This window comes from Chlorocebus sabaeus, chromosome 15 (assembly GCF_047675955.1).
Source record: "Chlorocebus sabaeus isolate Y175 chromosome 15, mChlSab1.0.hap1, whole genome shotgun sequence".
Classification (NCBI taxonomy): Eukaryota; Metazoa; Chordata; class Mammalia; order Primates; family Cercopithecidae; genus Chlorocebus; species Chlorocebus sabaeus.
This window is the reverse complement of record NC_132918.1, coordinates 89611831-89630685: the sequence shown is the minus strand read 5'-3', so window position 1 is coordinate 89630685 and position 18855 is coordinate 89611831. Positions and strand designations below refer to the sequence as shown.

Genomic DNA, 18855 nt, shown 5'->3' with positions numbered 1-18855 from the left:
AAGCAATCCTCCCCCCTCCACCTTCCAAAGTGCTGGAATTACAGGCATGAGCCCCCATGCCTGGCCCAGATTATTTTTAAATCTGCTGGTGCATAACCAAAATATTAATGGTGGAACTTCTTTTCAAAGCTTACTGAAAGGATTAGTATAATGCGTCGTGATTAAAACTGTTTAAATTAGGAAATGATTTAAAACTGGGGGCAGTAAAAACTTGTGTTGGGATCTTCAATATGATTAGCCTCATTTTTTAGTTGTTTGAAGAGGTCTTTCTAAATCTCTTTGTCTTGCTTAGGAATGTTATGTGAAAGAAATCGATGCCAGTAAGGAGAACGTGATTCTGATCAACAAGGCGGACTTGCTGACTGCTGAGCAGCGGAGTGCCTGGGCCACGTACTTTGAAAAAGAAGATGTGAAGGTTATTTTCTGGTCAGCTTTGGCCGGAGCCATTCACCTGAATGGTGACTCTGAGGTAACCTGAGGGACTTTTACAGGTTGGGTTTCAAAGAGGAGGATTTTGATTTCTCATAATGTGCTTCATTTGTGTTTTGTTTACTCTTACTGGAAATTTGTGGGAATTAGGGTTTTTCCCCTGTGTGCTGGATTCGGATGACCTACAGAAAGTGAATCACAAAGTTACTTTCTCTCTGGTTGTCGGACAGTCTGACATCGCCAGTGTTGTTACACACTGATATTAGCTATATTATTTTTGTATAATTGTATAATTTTTTTTAAAGGTTGTAGACAGGAAGTTGTATAGGAAGTTCCACAATGACCCTGTAACTACTTTTAAGAGAAGTCAGAACACAAGGGTACAACTGAAGGATGTAGTCAGTTCTCAGGACTTGATTAGAATCTCTTTCGACTTTGTTCTGAAAACAGAGAAACTAACCCTAAATTAAGATATACCACATTATCTTTTAGCCCAAATTTTGCAAAAGTAGTTTGGGCTTTATTTTTACTTTTGAATAAAATAATATCTATAAGAGGGCCAGGCGCCATGGCTCACTCCTGTAATCCCAGCACTTTGGGAAGCCGAGGGGTGTGGATCACCTGAAGTTGGGAGTTTGAAACCAGCCTTACCGACATGGAGAAACCCCATCTCTACTAAAAATACAACATTAGCCGGGCATGGTGGCGGGTGCCTGTAATCCCAGCTACTCGGGAGGCTGAGGCAGGAGGATTGCTTGAACCCGGGAGGCGGAGGTTGTAGTGAACCGAGATCACACCATTACACTCCAGCCTGGGCAACAAGAGCGAAACTCTGTCTCAAAAAAAAAAAAAAAAAAATCATCATCATAATACCAACTATGAAAAGAAATTAGTAATTAGGATCGTGGAGATGGAGAGACGTAAGAAGTACTGTCTTTTTCCCTGTGCTTTTCTCCTCTCTCTGTTTATCACGCATCTATTGACTGTGGAGTGTGTGTTGAGCTGGGTTATGAATGCAGCACCCTCCCCTCCGTGAGCTCATTGTATAAACTCTAACTCTAACTGTGGGAAGGAGTTTCTTCCTCCACCTCCATATCAAACAGTTGCATATTTCTCTTTGACTACTGTAAGCGACAGGATGCTCGAGACCAGGTAACTCATTTCTTTTTACCTCTAAATGTAGAAAGTTCTTCCATTCAGTGGAACGCAGTCAGCCACCCTACCCTTTGATCTGAGGACTCTTTGTCCCTTCGGTTCTCTCCTGTAGCTGTATATTTTCAGCTCTCTCAGACACCAGCTCCGGGACGCCCATCCTGGGTGCCTGTCTTCTTGCGTCAGGACCGCAGGCAAAACTGACCACACCTAATTGAATACATTATTCCAGGTGGTGTTTGCCTAGGGCGTATACAGAGCATTCATATTTCTTGTGATCAGGATATTCACATTAATTCAGTTTCTGTTAGTTCATCTCCTTTCAGAAGCTGTTTGCTCTTGGCTCATTGAACCTATGAGCAGCCGAATCCCTCAAATATCAAAAAAATAAAAAAAGACTTACTAAGCAAACCTCATCCCATCTTTACATGGAGAGAAAGATATTTGTTCTGTTTTACTTCAACTTAGGAGAGTACTGTTCCTTTTAAATATGTTAATGGTTTAGTACCAAGGTAGAGTTCATTTTAGAGTGTACAGTTAGCATTTCCTCGCCTTCTAGCTGTGAATTTTCATGTCATTGATAACATTGTTGAACAGGCTAGGACAAGGGATACAGCTCTGTGACCTTTTGTGGACTTACTAGCAGCACTCTGTGCCAGGCGTTTTTATGTGAATATAGATATATTCACAAGAATATACCGATAATAATTATTACTATAATTAATTAAAACTAACCCATAAAATTAATAAGTTAATAAAAACATATTCTTTACCAGACACCACTGTTCTAAACACTTTATGTATTTTACTCATTTAATCTTCTCGGCAGTAAGTATAGATACTTACCATTGTTAGGCAGAAGAATAGTTTGCCCTGTTAAACCATTATTTCTGTTGTTTCCAATCTTTCCTGGAAGTCAATGTCTTGCTGAAGTTTTAAAATAGATAATTACCATTATATTGCTCTGCCCTAATGCAGTAACCCTACCAAAAATGGAAGAGATGAGTTTCTGCATCTGTGGCCTTCTTGATTTACTAACCAAGTGGTAGATAACAAAGGGAAGTGAAATTTTTTGCGTAATCAGTTTTCAGGGAACTCTTACTACCTCCTGTTGATGACTGTCTTATTTTGAGGGCTCACCAGGCCACTTGTGGAATTGTTTTAATGTCAGTGTCTGGCTTAACAGTGTATAGTTTATGGAAGATACTCTTTCCTCCTTTTTAAGACTTAGGTGCCATTTGCTTCTCCCAAGTTTTCTGGACTCTGCTGTTGTCCATGATTTCTCAGGTTGTGAAGTCTTACTTGTAACTTGTTACTAGTATCTGTAATTTGGGTATCAAATTACAGAAGTCCTAGAAGTAGCTTGATACTCACTGTTTTCACTGTTTTCTTGCCTGAAAGTTTGGTTCATCTTCTACAGTTGTTCAACTTCAGTTGTTTGAAAAATGTGAAAGTTCTGAAAAAATGTGACATTTTTCAAAAGGCACAGCCCAATTCTGAGTTGAGTATCTCTGGTTTCCTTTGGTCACCTTGGAATTGCACTATGTTCCCCAAAAGATTGACTTTTTCCTTCTTTCTTTTGATTTTTAACATAATTAGGGCAAAGTCCTTTGATTGTCTTTAGTACTTTTCCTGAAGCCGAACTGCTCCCCGCTGTAGTTTTTGTACTGCACATTCATGTTCAGTTCACATTCTCGTTTTCATGCTATTTTCATGTTTGAAAATGACCCAAAAGAGCCCACAGTGAGGACGCTGACTTCTTTACGTTCACTGCTCATTTACCATAGAAATTGCTTCCGGTTCTGTATTTCTCTCATAAGCCCGGTTTCTTTTTGAGTTGCCAGGCTTGATAGTGAAATCATACCTATTTTTCTTGACATTTTGTTTTCTTTCTGCTTTCTTGAGATTTAAGATACATGTTTGGCTGAGTTCATTGTGTCCCCTTCTGTGACTGTTAATTATTCTAACCAAATTACTTGTTAATGATACAAGATTTCCATTACTTTCAAGTCCCAACAAATTCACCCTTATTTCTGCTTTGTTGTCACGAGGGATTCAGAAGAATTAACACACCCATGAGTAATAAATGATTTTTACCTTTCACTTTCCAAAGGAAATCTTTCATCACTAAATAATTTCCACATGTAGAGTTGAGTTTTGCTACCGCATTTCACACACGGGGATCTGTGTGTGCTTCACGGTGCTTTGACTTCTAAAAGCAATTCTGAGAGAATAGCAGATTTTTTTAAACATGCCAACCACCGTCTTTAAAAATACAAATGTAAAATGAACTGCTTTGTGCAGAGAAGAGTATGTTGAATGTGTTATTGTTCCTGAGACATGCTTCGTTTTATCGTGCAGCCCATTGCAAAATAATGTACTGCCAAAGAGTTCAGTTTAACATAAGCTTTTCCCCTTGCTGCCTTTGAAGAGTTTTGTTGTTGTTTTTCTTGTTTTCTTTTGTTTTTGTAGAGACCCAGTCTTGCTGTAGTGCCCAGACTGGTTTTGAATTCCTGGCCTTGAGCGATCCTCCCACCTCAGCTACCCAAGTGCTGAGATTACAGGTGTGAGTCATCGCACCCAGCCTAAAGAATGATTTTAAATTACAAAAGTAATACATGTTCTTTATACAGAGTTCAAATAGTATAGAAACATATAAAGTAAAAAGTGAAGGGAAGGTCCAATTCTCCTCCCCTCCAAGAAGGCGTCACCCTCGATGGTTGTCTGTCATGGCACTGAAAGGCTTTCATTGTCTCCTCCCTGTATTCACCTTTCCATCTCCATCGAACTTTGCTTGTCCTCTGTTCATCTTTTTTTTTTTTTTTTTGAGACAGAGCCTTGTCTGTCGCCCAGGCTGGAGTGCAATGGCACCATCTCGGCTCATTGCAACCTCTACCTCTCAGATTCAAGCGGTTGTCCTGCTTCAGCCTCCCGAGTAGCTGGGATTACAGGTGTGCACTACCATGCCTGGCTAATGTTTGCATTTTTAGTGGAGCCAGGGTTTTACCACATTGGCCAGGCTGGTCTCAAACTCCTGACCTCAAATTATCTGTGCACCTCAGTCTCCCAAAGTGCTGGGATTATAGGTGTGAGCCACCACGCCCAGCCGTCCTCTGTCCATCTTACATAATCAGCTCATTAAGTATTTTGACTAAAGTAGAAACTGCAGTTATGTATTTCTGAGCGTTTCTATTATTTTATCAGGAAGAGGCAAACAAAGATTATAGACAAAGCAACACAACTGAGTTTGAACACTCCAGTTTTGACGAGGCTGAAATTTCTCACAGTGAGACTGAACATCTCCCAGCCAGGGATTCTCCTTCACTTAGTGAAAATCTCACAACTGATGAAGATGACAGTGAGTATGAGGACTGTCCAGAGGAGGAGGAAGATGACTGGCAGACATGCTCAGAAGAAGATGGTCCCGAGGAAGAGGACTGTGGCCAGGACTGGAAGGAAAGCTCTGCTGCAGATTCTGAGGCTCAGAGCAGGAAAACCCCACAGAAGAGGCAGATACACAATTTTAGCCATCTAGTATCCAAACAGGAGTTACTAGAGCTCTTTAAGGAACTACATACCGGGAGAAAGGTGAAAGATGGGCAACTTACGATCGGACTGGTAAGATGATATATGTCATAACATTGTTGCCACATGATTGTCTTTAATCCCCATTTTTTCAGTAGCTACACGACCCCAGAGACTAACCAGGCTTCCAGCATCATCGGGACCATTGCCCTCTTGTTGCCTACTGGCATCATGGGATTAGGCAGTAGGATAGACAGAGCCCAACTCAAAGGAATCGACTTCCTCAAGGCTTATATTGTAACATACCTATTCACATTAAATGTATTCTCCAGTCTCCTTTCAGTTCAGCTTTTTCTGCCGTGTGAAGTACCGAGGCAGCAGAATGAGAGAGATGTTAAGGTTGTCTTCAGACTTCAGCCCAGTGTTCTTTGGGCACCCTGTGATCCTTGCCAGCTTACACTGTAAATGTTCAGATGCTTAATAGGGAGAACCCCAGCATCTTGGTGCTGGACAAAATATGACAAATGCATTGGTTGCATAAACACTGCATAGTAGATAGGGGAAAGTAGATCACATCCCCAGCTTTATATACCCTAATTCCAGAAGTGGCTGGCTGCGGAAGTGCGCAAACCCCGAGGGGCTACAGCATGGCTCTAGATGGCCCCATCCTTAGCTGAGGAGATGTGAGATGTTAGAGAAGGTATTTATTATACAGATCTATCCAGAATATAACAGTGAGGGAAAGTAGATCGTGGCACGTTTAACGTCTTCTAGCTTTTCAGTTACATGCTCAATATAGCTAATCCTAATTAGTTTTGAGCCCCCTTCTCTCCTGCCCCAACCCCCTGCCCCAAAATGCCTGTTTACAATGACTGAAGTAGATGAGCATCTTATTTCAGTGTAGTTAAAAGAGCTGTCTGTGGAATCAGACAGACCTAGGTGTAATTCCCAATTCAGCACTAGAACTAACTTGTTAGGAACACGGGGAAAGTTGCTTGTAATGCCTCTGAGCTTTAAAGCTTCATTCTCTATATTGTTGCCAAAAATTTGTATCAGAAAGTTCAGCTTCTCTACATGTTTTCTCACATTTATGGAAAAACTGAGCATCCTCCCTCATTTTCTGAATTTCTTACTCTAGAAATTCTGCAAACACTTATTGATCACCTGCCACATGCCAGACATTCTGCTTGGCTTTAACTAAAAATGACTGAAAATTAAAAATAATTGTGTGTTGTGATTATTCAAATGTCCATCCGATCAGCCTCACCCAGTGTGGAAGATGTGATGGAAACCGCTGTCTGTAGATGGGGCAGTGAGGGAAGGCTGGGGACAAGGGGATGAAATTTTCTGTAGCATCTGCTGTTAACAGCAAAACCTATAAAATTAAAATGTACATAGCCTGACCATTTGTCACTGGAGACATGTCTGAATAAATATACCCACACCACAGGAGAAAAAAGATGTCTCAGCAAATATAGAGCGCATGGATTTCAAGTAATTTTCAAAGTAACCAGACGCTTAATGCTAGTCTTGCCATCATCTTATGTCATATCTTTGAGTCTTTTGACAGATGTACTGTTTTACTATTTGGTAACTTCTGAGTCTCTTCTAGGTGGGCTACCCTAATGTTGGTAAGAGTTCAACAATCAATACCATCATGGGCAACAAGAAAGTATCTGTGTCTGCCACACCTGGTCACACGAAGCACTTTCAGGTATTTTTGTGGTTCCTTGCCACTCGCATGCAGCTGTTTCTTCCTTTCATCTGTTGTATACCCAGCTCAAAACTCTTACTTGTCTTCCAGACTCTCTACGTGGAGCCTGGTCTCTGCCTGTGTGACTGTCCTGGCTTGGTGATGCCGTCTTTCGTGTCTACCAAGGCGGAAATGACTTGCAGCGGAATCCTCCCAATTGATCAGATGAGAGATCATGTTCCACCTGTATCATTAATATCCTTTTTGCTTTGGAAACACTCTAGGTATTACGTGCATATTAGGGCTTCAGGTTTATTGTGGGCATTTGAGGGATTCCAATTTGATGAAGAATTTAAAATACTAGTGATCTGCACAAGTTTAGACTGTGAGATAGCATGAGAACTTCCGAATCGGAACCTCATTTCCTGATTTCCGCAGTGTAGCCTTGAAGAAATGGGAGAATCCAGGTTTCAGACACTCGGTTCCAAGTTGCAAACCTATTTAACAATGCCATGTAACCATTTGAGTGACCTTGGAAAACTAGCTTAACCTTCCCAAATACTTCCCTTTTCTCTAAGTAGGGGAAAAGCTGTCTCACGGTTGATTATATTTAATCAGTATAGCTAACATATATTGAATACTTGCTATGTGCTTTTCTAAACCCTAACCAAATATCTTTTAATCCTCAAAAAGCAACCCTTAGGCAGATACTGCTGTTATTCCCATTTCCTCAAACTTGAGGAGACTGAGGCACAGAGAAGTTAAATAATTTATCTAAGCTCTTACAGCTAGTAAGCAGTAAATTAGGAACTCTGCTACTTCTCAGCAGTATAACGAATTAACTTACAGAAAGCATCTAGGACAGCACCCGGCATGAAAAAAGGACTCAAAGATGGATTTGTTAAGAACTATGCAGGGGCTAGGTGTGGTAGTTCATGCCTGTAACCCCAACACTTTGGGAGGTTGTGGTGGGCGGATCACTTGAGGCCAGGTGTTTGAGACCAGCCTGGCCAACATGGCAAAACCCTGTCTACTAAAAATACAAAAATTAGCTGGGTATGGTGGTGCACACCTATAGTCCCAGCTACTCGGGAGGCTGAAGCACGAGAATCTCTTGAGTCTTGGGACTCAAGAATCTCGGGAGGCGGAGGTTGCAGTGAGCTGAGATGGTGCCACTGCTCTCCAGCTTGAGCGCCAAAGCGAGACTCCTGAAGAAAAAAGAAAATGAAAGGAAAAAAAAACTGCGCAAGGTCTGCGATTTTACTGTACTTACAAGCTAACAAGTTAGTCTGTTACTGTTTTGTAGATACTAGCAGAAAACAGGAGACTTCATGAAACTGGCACACTGATCTGCTGGCTTGTAAGTAGGGTAAAATTTCCTTCATAACTACACTTAAGGCCACAGCTTATTCATAGATACATATATATGACAAAGCATATAGCTTTTTTTAATTTTGAGATGGAGTCTCACTCTGTCACCCAGGCTAGAGTGTAGTGGTGCAATCTCGGCTCTCTGCAACCTCCACCTCCTGGGTTCAAGCAATTCTCCTGCCTCAGCCTCCAGAGTAGCTGGGATTACAGGTGTGCACCACCATGCCCAGTTAATTTTGTTGTTGTTGTTCAGTAGAGATGGGGTTTCACCATGTTGACCAGGCTCCTCTCAAACTCTTGACCTCAAATAATCTGCCTGCCTTGACCTCCCAAAGTGCTGGGATTACAGGCATGAGCCCGGCCTTTTAAGTTTCTCAGTAAATTAATAGTGAGACATGAATTATTTATTGCAGGTAGCCTTAGGTTAGGTACTGTGGAAGATAGGGCATAAATAGAGATGGCTACTGCCCTATACAAAGCATCAATCTGTTGGGGACACGTGAGGTATGTACGTGAATAACTGTAGTACAAGTAGAATATTGTTAGTGGCTTAAGGAAAATTCAGACAAACTATGAGAGATTAGACAAAGGAGGAAAAGTAATCCTGCATAATTGTAGACATTAGAAACAGAGACTCCCCTTGCTTTATCTCTACATTAGAATCGCAAATGCATAATCTACTTTTCAGGGTAAAAATGTGTCATCTTTAAAGTCAGTTTCAGAGATATTTTAAATTATTATTTTAAAAGAATTCATATGGAAGAGTCGTGGGAGCTTAAGGCCTTGTTTAAAAGGAAAAAAAAGCAACTGAGTCTTTTAAAATTAATCGATAACTATACTCTTCCTTTGGAGAGGAGAAAGTGTTCGTCATACAAGTGATTAAGTGCCATGCTCTTAGAGGCACGTTTCGTGTGCCTTGGGGAGGAGGGAGTCAGTTCAAGAGAGTGGATTCCCTGACAAGCTACGTTTGCCAGAATATTCCAAGACATGTTTTAGAAGCTACCTATGGCATTAACATCATAAAGCCTAGAGAAGATGAAGATCCCCACCGACCTCCAACATCAGAAGAGCTGTTAACAGCTTATGGATGTAAGTTGGGATTCATTAGAAAACGTGAACAAAAATAACAGTATAGCTAATGAATAGAAATAAGAATAGTAATAGTACTAGAAATGTTATTCTGCAAAGATATAAATTTATCATATTTCTTTAGCATTTTTCAAGTCATCTTCCAGGGTTAACGTTTTTGTCTCTGCGGGCCTTGCCTACAAAGTAACCTACAGTGCAAAAAGCTTTCAGGACATTTGCTGCTTTGATCGTACCCACGTGCAGGCACAGGGGTTCTCATCGGAGGCTGTGTTGGCTCTTTCTGGAGTCTTCTCCCAAACAAGAAGAAAGGGGATGTGTGGAAGAAAATGAATACGCGCACCACAGCGAGGCAGGAGAGTTGGGAGGGGAGCACCAGAAGGGAGACCCCTCAGAGACAGGGACAGAGTGGAGCTTGGTTAGGACAGGGGCACAAAGCACCCTCCTTCCTCTCCCATCAGCCCCTGTAAACTTACTTGACATGAAAATGAGACCACAGCTCTCCCACCTTCATGTTTTATCCCAATTCCACATGAGGACCTATGATTTCTTGCCTTCAATGTAAACTTTAAAGGTGGCCTGGAGAACCTTGTGTCTACCTAAAAAAAAAAAAAAAAAGAATAGCAGCGTGAGAAGCATTTCTGTGCGTGTGTGGCTTGCCTTGAAAGGGATTGCCACTGGCTGGGAAGTTCAGCTTATTCGAGTATTTACTGGCAGAGAAAGGTGGAAGGTGATTTGATAGGAATCACACTTAAATCAAACCTTGAACTTAGAGACTCTAAAGAGGATAAATACTAAACACTTGTGTAAGACTATTCTAATTACAGAGTCATAGAACAAGAAAAGACCTTAAAGATTACCTCACCTCCTAGCCCCTGCTTTTAAGAAGTAGAATCTGAACCCAGAGCCCAAGCTGACCCAAGGTGAGGTGGCTGGTCAGTGGAATAGCCTGGGTGAGATCTCCCTCTAGGATGTTAGCCTGGAAAATGCAGAAAGGTGGACTTCCACCAAACTTTCAGTTTGATTGTACTTCCGATAAAACTGAAAATAATGTGAGTCTTTTAAGATGTTTCATCTAATGCTGCCTGATAAAATCAGAGTAAAGAAAAAGCCAGTCTGTAAAAACAAATGACCACACGTACAATTGCTAAGTTCACTATCTGCAAGTCCATATAAAAGAAAATCTCGACAGTAAATGTTCAAAGATATTGCCAGATTACTCTCATTTGACTTTGTATTTCTTTAAATACTAGTGAAGTTGAGCATCTTTCCAAATGTTTTGTGACTATTTATATTTCTTCTGAGAATCACATTTTCCTATACATGGTTCTGTCTTAATGATTTGTAGAAGTTCTTTGTTATATGTGCTACACATTTTTTTCTAACATTAATTATGGTTTCTTTGGCCCCCAAAGAAGTTGACAATTTTAACAGACTATATTTTTCCTTTTTGGTTTGACTGGGTTTGGTGTTTTACTTGGGAAGGTCTTCTCCATCCCAAAAAGATAAAACTATCTTCCTGTAATTTTTTTTTAACATTTAGATTTTTAATCTGCCTAAATTTATTTTTGTATATTGTGTGAATTAGGATTGTAACTGTTTTCTTCTAAACTGGAAAAGCCAGTCGACAGCTAGTATGTGAGGGGGCTGAGTTTGGAACACAGCCTGTCTGCTGAAGCCATGTTCTTAAAACTGTGTTTTGCTGCCTTCTGACTGAGTTAGTATTAAAGGGATCTTACTGGGGGAAAAATGTGGGTACATCATTCAATAAGAAAACTTCATCTGTTGCTTTCTGTTTTGCAAGTAGTATTGACAGTGTAGCATTCTCCTACAGGTAGCCTCCATGAATAAATGTTTAAAATAAAGAGGCCAGGCGTGGTGGCTCACGCCTGTAATCCCAGCACTTTGGGAGGCCGAGGCGGGCAGATCACCTGAGGTCAGGAAATCAAGACTAGCCTGACCAACATGGTGAAACCCCGTCTCTACCAAAAATACAAAAATTAGCTGGGCATGGTGGCGTGCGCCTGTAATCCCAGCTCCTCAGGAGTCTGAGGCACCAGAATCGCTTGAACCCGGGAGGTGGAGGTTGCAGTGAGCCAAGATTGTGACACTGCACTCCAGCCTGGACAACAGAACGAGGCTCTGTCTCAACAAAAAAATAAAGAGGTAGAAGAAATAACTGGAGTAGAGAGAAATCAAATTTGTCTTTCATAGCATGGTGGTAGGTGATTGTTAATATATCAGATATAAGTAAATATTCTCCTGGATGATCTAGTGTTTTTAATGCTAAACAATATATATTCTACAATGATACCTAATTTTTTTAAAGCTAGGAGTAAGAATGTATAGTTAGTAATAGAAGCTACATCACCTCAGTTGTCTTTGTTGTGATATTCTGTCATCTAAGATTTTGCAAAATTCTTTTCTCTTCACAGATATGCGGGGATTCATGACAGCGCATGGCCAGCCAGACCAGCCTCGATCTGCGCGCTACATCCTGAAGGACTATGTCAATGTAAGTGCACCCCGCCTCTCATGCTCTCCGATACGCACGTCTTTTCCCCAGTCTGTGTTCTTAGAGAATGGCAACCTGTTCGATCATAAAGGAAATACACTGAAACTGGAGTTTGATCTTGATGTAGGGTAGTTAACATTAAATGGATTATAGAGATTACAAAAGATGGAGCTCTCTGAACACCTATTATGAGTGAAAATCACCAATTTATGCATCTGGTTTTTTCGTCTCCTACAGCCCTTTGCTTGTTATGATTGCAACTATTGTCACAGTCTTCTTTGTAGTATAGCTGTTTATATGCCTATCTCTGTATTTGTGTAGTAACGATAATAACAGCTAACATTTTTTCAAAGCTAACCCTGCTAGAAATAGTTCTGTTGTACATGCGTCTTCTCAGTAAAAATACGTAACAAGTCTGAGATTATTATGTCTCCTTTTCAAATGAGAACATGCTATTTGGGGGTTTCCCCATAGTAAAATGGAGATGAACAGGGCCTATCTCATGAGATTATTATGGGAAATAAATGAAAACTCTCTGTGTGTTTGTGTGTGTGTGTGTGTGTGTGTGTGTGTAGCACTAAGCTCAATGCCTGGCACATAATGAGCCCCCGATAATTGTTGTCAAGTTTCTTTCCACAAATAAGCATTACAGGGCCCTGTTAATAACCAGTTGTGAGGATTTGGCTTTATTTCCTCCCCTTCTCAAGACCACATCAGTGGAGCTCTTGGAGCATAGTGGCAACCATATGGGCTTTGCCTTCAGTTCAGGAAGAAAGCAGTTCATACTATTGGTATGGATAAGTCATGTATTCATTTACCACTTACTATGGAGGATGTCAAGATGAGGTAAAAATTGTCACAGGCTTCAGATCATTTATGATGGAAAGAGGCAGACTTGCCCCCAGTGAGCAACCCCACCTACAGGAGTCGAGGAACTCTCCTGACTGTAACAGTCTACCTGGCATTACTGCGAACTCTCCCGACTGCAACAGTCTACCCGGCATTGCCGCGAACTCTCCGGACTCTAACAGTCTACCCGGCATTACCGCGAACTCTCCCGACTGTAACAGTCTACCCGGCATTACCGCGAACTCTCCCGACTGTAACAGTCTACCCGGCATTACCGCGAACTCTCCCGACTGTAACAGTCTACCCGGCATTACCGCGAACTCTCCCGACTGTAACAGTCTACCCGGCATTACCGCAAACTCTCCCGACTGTAACAGTCTACCCGGCATTACCGCGAACTCTCCCGACTGTAACAGTCTACCCGGCATTACCGCGAACTCTCCCGACTGTAACAGTCTACCCGGCATTACCGCGAACTCTCCCGACTGTAACAGTCTACCCGGCATTACCGCGAACTCTCCCGACAGTAACAGTCTACCCGGCATTACCGCGAACTCTCCCGACAGTAACAGTCTACCCGGCATTACCGCGAACTCTCCCGACTCTTAACAGTCTACCCGGCATTACCGCGAACTCTCCCGACTGTAACAGTCTACCCGGCATTACCGCGAACTCTCCCGACTGTAACAGTCTACCCGGCATTACCGCGAACTCTCCCGACTGTAACAGTCTACCCGGCATTACCGCGAACTCTCCCGACTGTAACAGTCTACCCGGCATTACCGCGAACTCTCCCGACTGTAACAGTCTACCCGGCATTACCGCGAACTCTCCCGACTGTAACAGTCTACCCGGCATTACCGCGAACTCTCCCGACTGTAACAGTCTACCCGGCATTACCGCGAACTCTCCCGACTGTAACAGTCTACCCGGCATTACCGCGAACTCTCCCGACTGTAACAGTCTACCCGGCATTACCGCGAACTCTCCCGACTGTAACAGTCTACCCGGCATTACCGCGAACTCTCCCGACTGTAACAGTCTACCCGGCATTACCGCGAACTCTCCCGACTGTAACAGTCTACCCGGCATTACCGCGAACTCTCCCGACTCTAACAGGCTACCCGGCATTACCGTGAACTCTCCGGACTCTTAACAGTCTACCCGGCATTACCGCGAACTCTCCCGACTGTAACAGTCTACCCGGCATTACCGCGAACTCTCCCGACTCTAACAGGCTACCCGGCATTACCGCGAACTCTCCCGACAGTAACCGTCTACGCGGCATTACCGCGAACTCTCCCAACTGTAACAGTCTACCCGGCATTACCATGAGTCATATCAGCCCAGTTGTGTCTTGAGTTTTGTTTTGGAAAATATTCACCGTAAGTATAACCATGTCAGTATGCTGAAGAATACTTAAGTGGGAATGCAAACGAGAAAAGAAGAAAGAAATTTCATCCTAGTCTGGGGCACCATGGGAAGAGGTAGGTCTTTAGAACACTTTGACCATTGATGTGTTAGAAAAAGGACTCTTCAGCTGCAGTAGACCAAAGCTCAACTCAGCTAACGTAACCAGAAGGCGGAGAGCTCCATCGGAGTGTGACTGGGTGGGGATGTCTCCTCTGAGGCCACAGATGGCTCTTAGGATGCACTGTCGTCATTCATGCTGTCTTTGCAGGGTAAGCTGCTGTACTGCCATCCTCCTCCTGGAAGAGATCCTGTAACTTTTCAGCATCAACACCAGCGACTCCTAGAGAACAAAACAAATGGTGATGAAATAAAAATGCAGCCAGGCAGAAATAAAAAAGTAAAGCAGATTGAAAATATCGTTGACAAAACTTTTTTCCATCAAGTAAGTTTTAAAACTTTTCTTAAACTTCTGATCCAACACTCTTTATAACAGCTTTATTGAGTATCACATGCCATAAACACATTTTAATAACCCCAAAAAGGGTTTAATAACCCCCAAAAGAAACCTTATTTATTAGCAGTTACTCCCTGTTCCCCTTTTCCCCCAGCCCATGCCAACCGATAATCAATCTTTATGTATAGATTTGCCCGTTCTAGACGTTTCATGTGACTGGAATCATACGGTGTGCTCTTTGCGACAGGCTTCTTGCACTTAGTGTGGTGTCTTAGAGATCCATCCATGTTGTGCGTGTGTCAGTGTTCCACTCCTTTTTATTACCGAATGGCGTTGTAGTGTATAGCTGCGCCACGTTGTATCTGTTTATCATCTGATGGACGTTTGGGTTGTTTCCACTTTTTGGCTACTGTGAATAATGGTGTAATGAACACTTGGTGCACAAGTTTTTGTGGAGACACGGATTTCATTTCTCCTGAGTATATACCTAGGCGTGGGCTTGCTGGGTCAGACTGTAACTGCGTGTTTAACATTGGAGGTATTGCCAGACTCTCCGAAAGTGGCTGTGCTGTTTTACGTTACACCCGTGATGTGTGAGGTTTCTCATTTTCTCCTCATCCTTGTCAACGTCTATTATTTCCGGTCTTTTTCTATTTTAGCCATCCTAATACCTGGGAAGTGTATTGCATTGTAGTTTTGATTGGTATTTCCCTAATGACCGGTGGTGCTGAGCATCTTCTGTGCTCATTGCCACATGTCTATTTTCTGTAGAGAAATGTCTGTTATTAAGTTGTAAGAGTTCTTTATGTATTCTGGATACCAGTCCCTTATCAGATTTATGATTTACAAATATTTGCACCCATTTAGTCAGTTGTCTTTTCTCTGAGCCAACACACTTGGTCATAGAAAGTGCTAAAGAAACAGACTTCAAAAATGTCTTCTGCACTTTAAAATATTGATAACTTTAGTTGCTTATGTCACAGCTACAATTTGTAGGCAGTATTTTAAAGGTCAAATCTACATGCAAAAGAGGTAAATCATATAGTTGTACCCAATGTAGTTTAAAAATGTTTTTAAGTGACTACTATAGCGAAAACAGGACAGGGGTTAGGAGGGGGTGATCAGCTGTACCCAGAGAATGTTTTTGTATTCATCCCATGCTTTATCTGCTGCCCCACACGATGAGCCTGTGATGCAGGCCACGCAAATATTGTTCCCTGAGGACACTGGCGCTGGAGAGACTGAGTTACCCAAGGGCGCTCGCTTTAAATTGCAAAGCTGGGGCAAAACTTAGATATTTGTAGCTCCTAGTTTGAATTATTTCCTAGTTGGTACGTACCAGTATTTGGAATAAAATTTACCAATATGCAAAAAGATGACAAGTTTCCTCTTGGGCCTACAGCTGTCATACAGAACATTTAATTTGAAATTTTAAATGTTTACAGGTTTCTAAAGGCTGTGTACAAGAAGGCTGAAAACTTGTCATAATTTCAATAAAATTCATATGTCTCAACTGTAGCCTCTAGGGTAATATTTTACTATTATAAGTAACTTGCAAATCATAGTGTACTAATTTTTTTTTTACTAAGTAAACTTAAAACTTGTTTAGAGTCCATTTCTAATGTGGTTGAAGCAGGTTAACTTTTGATATTAAGACGAATTTCCAGGCCGGGCGCGGTGGCTCACGCCTGTAATCCCAGCACTTTGGGAGGCCGAGGCGGGCGGATCACAAGGTCAGGCGATCGAGACCATCCTGGCTAACACAGTGAAACCCCATCTCTACCAAAAATACAAAAAAAAATTAGCCAGGTGCAGTGGCGAGCGCCTGTAGTCCCAGCTACTCGGGAGGCTGAGGCAGGAGAATGGCGTGAACCCGGGAGGCGGAGCTTGCAGTGAGCCGAGATTGCGCCACTGCACTCCAGCCTGGGCGACAGAGCGAGACTCCGTCTCACAAAAAAAAAAGACGAATTTCCAGAAAACAGCTGGTATTGAGTCTAGTTGTAGATGGCATTTGAAAGTATGGGACTAAACAAAGTTGAAGAGGGAATAAGGAGGGAGAAGAGATGAAATGAAGACAGAATGCTGGTGGGAGAAAGAGGACCAGTGAAAGGGAGGGAGGGAGGAATTTACTGAGTGACTGACTCCTTTTTATCTTGAAGTGATCCACTGACAGTACTGTGCATATCCCTTAAAGGACAGCCTGCTGACATCTCAGATAATGTTTTCTCTTATTTCCTAGGAGAATGTGAGGGCTTTGACCAAAGGAGTCCAGGCTGTGATGGGTTACAAGCCTGGGAGTGGTGTAGTGACTGCAGCCACTGTGAGCTCTGAGAATGGGGCGGGGAAGCCCTGGAAAAAACATGGCAACAGAAATAAAAAAGAAAAAAGTCGCAGACTCTACAAGCACCTGGATCTGTGAGGTTGGGCTGCATTGTGCAGATGGAAAAGAGCAGAAACTGCCTGTTGCCTGTGGAACTGTCACAAGACACTGGCACTGTAGAACAGGCCCTGCTCTTGCGGGGCACAGCTGCACCCAGCAGTCTCCGTGTCAAGACTGAGGGCCTCCTGGAAACACCAGCTCTGATGACAAGGAGTCACCTGGGAGCCCTAGAAACCTCCTCCTGGCCAGGCGCAGTGGCTCATGCACCAACACGGTGAAACCCCATCTGTACTACAAATACAAAACAATTAGCCGGGCGAGGTGGGGGACACGTGTAGTCCCATCTACTCAGGAGGCTGAGGCAGGAGAATCGCTCAAACCTGGGAGGCAGAGTTTGCAGTGAATGGAGATCGCGCCACTGCACTCCAGCCTGGGCAACAGAGTGAGACTATATCACAAGAAAAAGAATTGCAAGGGATGGTTCATGAGACACATTTGGGACAAAGGTGAAACAGAAACTCCCCATTGTGGGTGTCCTAGTTGGGTTCCTCCGACTCTAAACCAGGGACTTGGGTTCGGTTAGTGCGCAGCGGGGGCTCACTTCCACTGAGGAACATGTAGAATGTAGTCACCGGGTGACAGGGAAGCTGTGGTATTTACTACCTAGCCCCCATCTTCTCTGGCTATTCCACTTATTTAAAATGTCCAGAATAAGCAAATCTCCATATAGAGAAAGTAGACTCGTGGTTGCTCAGGGATGGGAGGAATGGGAAGATTGAGGCCTTCCTTTTGCAGTGATAAAAATATCCTAAAATTGATTGTAGCAATGGTCACACAACTCTGTGAATATGCTTAAGACCATTGAATTACACACTTTACATTGGTGAATTGTATGGTATGTAAATTAAATAACATAGTTACGAAATATAATCAAAAGCATGAGAGCACTCTTGATATGGTTTGGATCTGTGTCCTCCCCAAGTCTCATGTGGAAATGTAAGCCCCCCGGTGGGAGGTGGGGCCTGGTGGGAGGTGATTGGATTTTGGGGCAGAGTCCTCACAAATAGTTTAGCACCACCCCCTCGGTGCTGTTCTCCGTGATATTGAGTCTTCGTCACATCTGATTGCTTTGAAGTGTGTGGCACCTCCCCTCTGTCTCCCTTCTGCTCTGGCCATATTAGATGTGCCTGCTTCTCCTTCGCCTTCTAATATGATTGTAAGTTTCCTGAGGTCTCCCTAGAAGTAAAAGCTGCTGTGCTTCCTATACAATCTATAGGACAGTGAGCCAATTAAACATCTTTTCTTTATAAATTACCGTCTCTGGTATTTCTGTTTTTCTTTTTTTATGAGATGGAGTCTCACTCTGTCGCCCAGGCTGGAGTGCAGTCGTGTGATCTCGGCTCACTAGAACCTCCCTCTCCCAGATTCAAGCAACGTGCCCTCCCGGAAGAGAAAGCTGTTGAGCTGCTGGCCTGTCTCCCCCAGGTGGCTGGGATTTACGGTCACCATTGGCTGCCCACTCCCGTAGGGCCGCCCAGGCCGCTGCAGCCCTTCCTTCAGAGGGACGGTGCCTGAGGTCCTGCCACCTCTGCCAACAGGAAATGCCTTTGAGCAGTCACATCACTGCCTAGCATCCAGGAGGACAAGTGCTCTGGTCCTCTTATTAGTTTTTCTTTTTGGCTAACTCTGAACCATGGCCAAAAACGTTATCTTTAGCTCCTGGGCAGCTGCTGGACCTCTGAGGAGCCTGGTTAAGGAACTGATGCATTTCCTGAGGGCCGACCATGTGCAGAGCCCTGTGGAAAGTACAGGGAGAACTGGGCAGGGTTCTGATGACCCGGAGTGAGGTGGTTAGAAAATACCGTCCAAAGTGTTCACTGCAGGATGAAGTCCCGACTCCCTCGCGACTGACCGCTGACCGTCTCGCCTCCCTGCTGTGGGTGTGCCCTGCCTCTGCTATTTGCCTTTCTCCCTATACCATCTCTTGC

General features: G+C 43.1%; 1 protein-coding gene and 1 long non-coding RNA gene across 2 annotated transcripts in view; one reads left to right on the top strand and one right to left on the bottom strand.

The window, feature by feature from the left end:
• The window catches only part of LSG1 (large 60S subunit nuclear export GTPase 1), a 30424-nt gene extending 12243 nt beyond the window's left edge, over nucleotides 1–18181 (top strand). Inside the window, exons 7-14 of the mRNA XM_008009576.3 lie at nucleotides 293–469; nucleotides 4786–5199; nucleotides 6719–6820; nucleotides 6911–7054; nucleotides 9136–9259; nucleotides 11692–11771; nucleotides 14302–14475; nucleotides 16727–18181. Coding sequence (XP_008007767.3) covers nucleotides 293–469; nucleotides 4786–5199; nucleotides 6719–6820; nucleotides 6911–7054; nucleotides 9136–9259; nucleotides 11692–11771; nucleotides 14302–14475; nucleotides 16727–16906 — 1395 coding nt within the window. The 3' untranslated portion in view covers nucleotides 16907–18181. The remainder of the gene's footprint in view (nucleotides 1–292; nucleotides 470–4785; nucleotides 5200–6718; nucleotides 6821–6910; nucleotides 7055–9135; nucleotides 9260–11691; nucleotides 11772–14301; nucleotides 14476–16726) is intronic.
• On the bottom strand, nucleotides 7024–14365 carry LOC103241952 (uncharacterized). The gene is made up of 3 exons (XR_500648.3): nucleotides 14197–14365; nucleotides 9733–9855; nucleotides 7024–7243 (listed from the first exon to the last, which is right to left on the bottom strand). It is a non-coding gene; the product is annotated as an uncharacterized lncRNA (long non-coding RNA).
• Nucleotides 18182–18855: the final 674 nt, after the last annotated feature.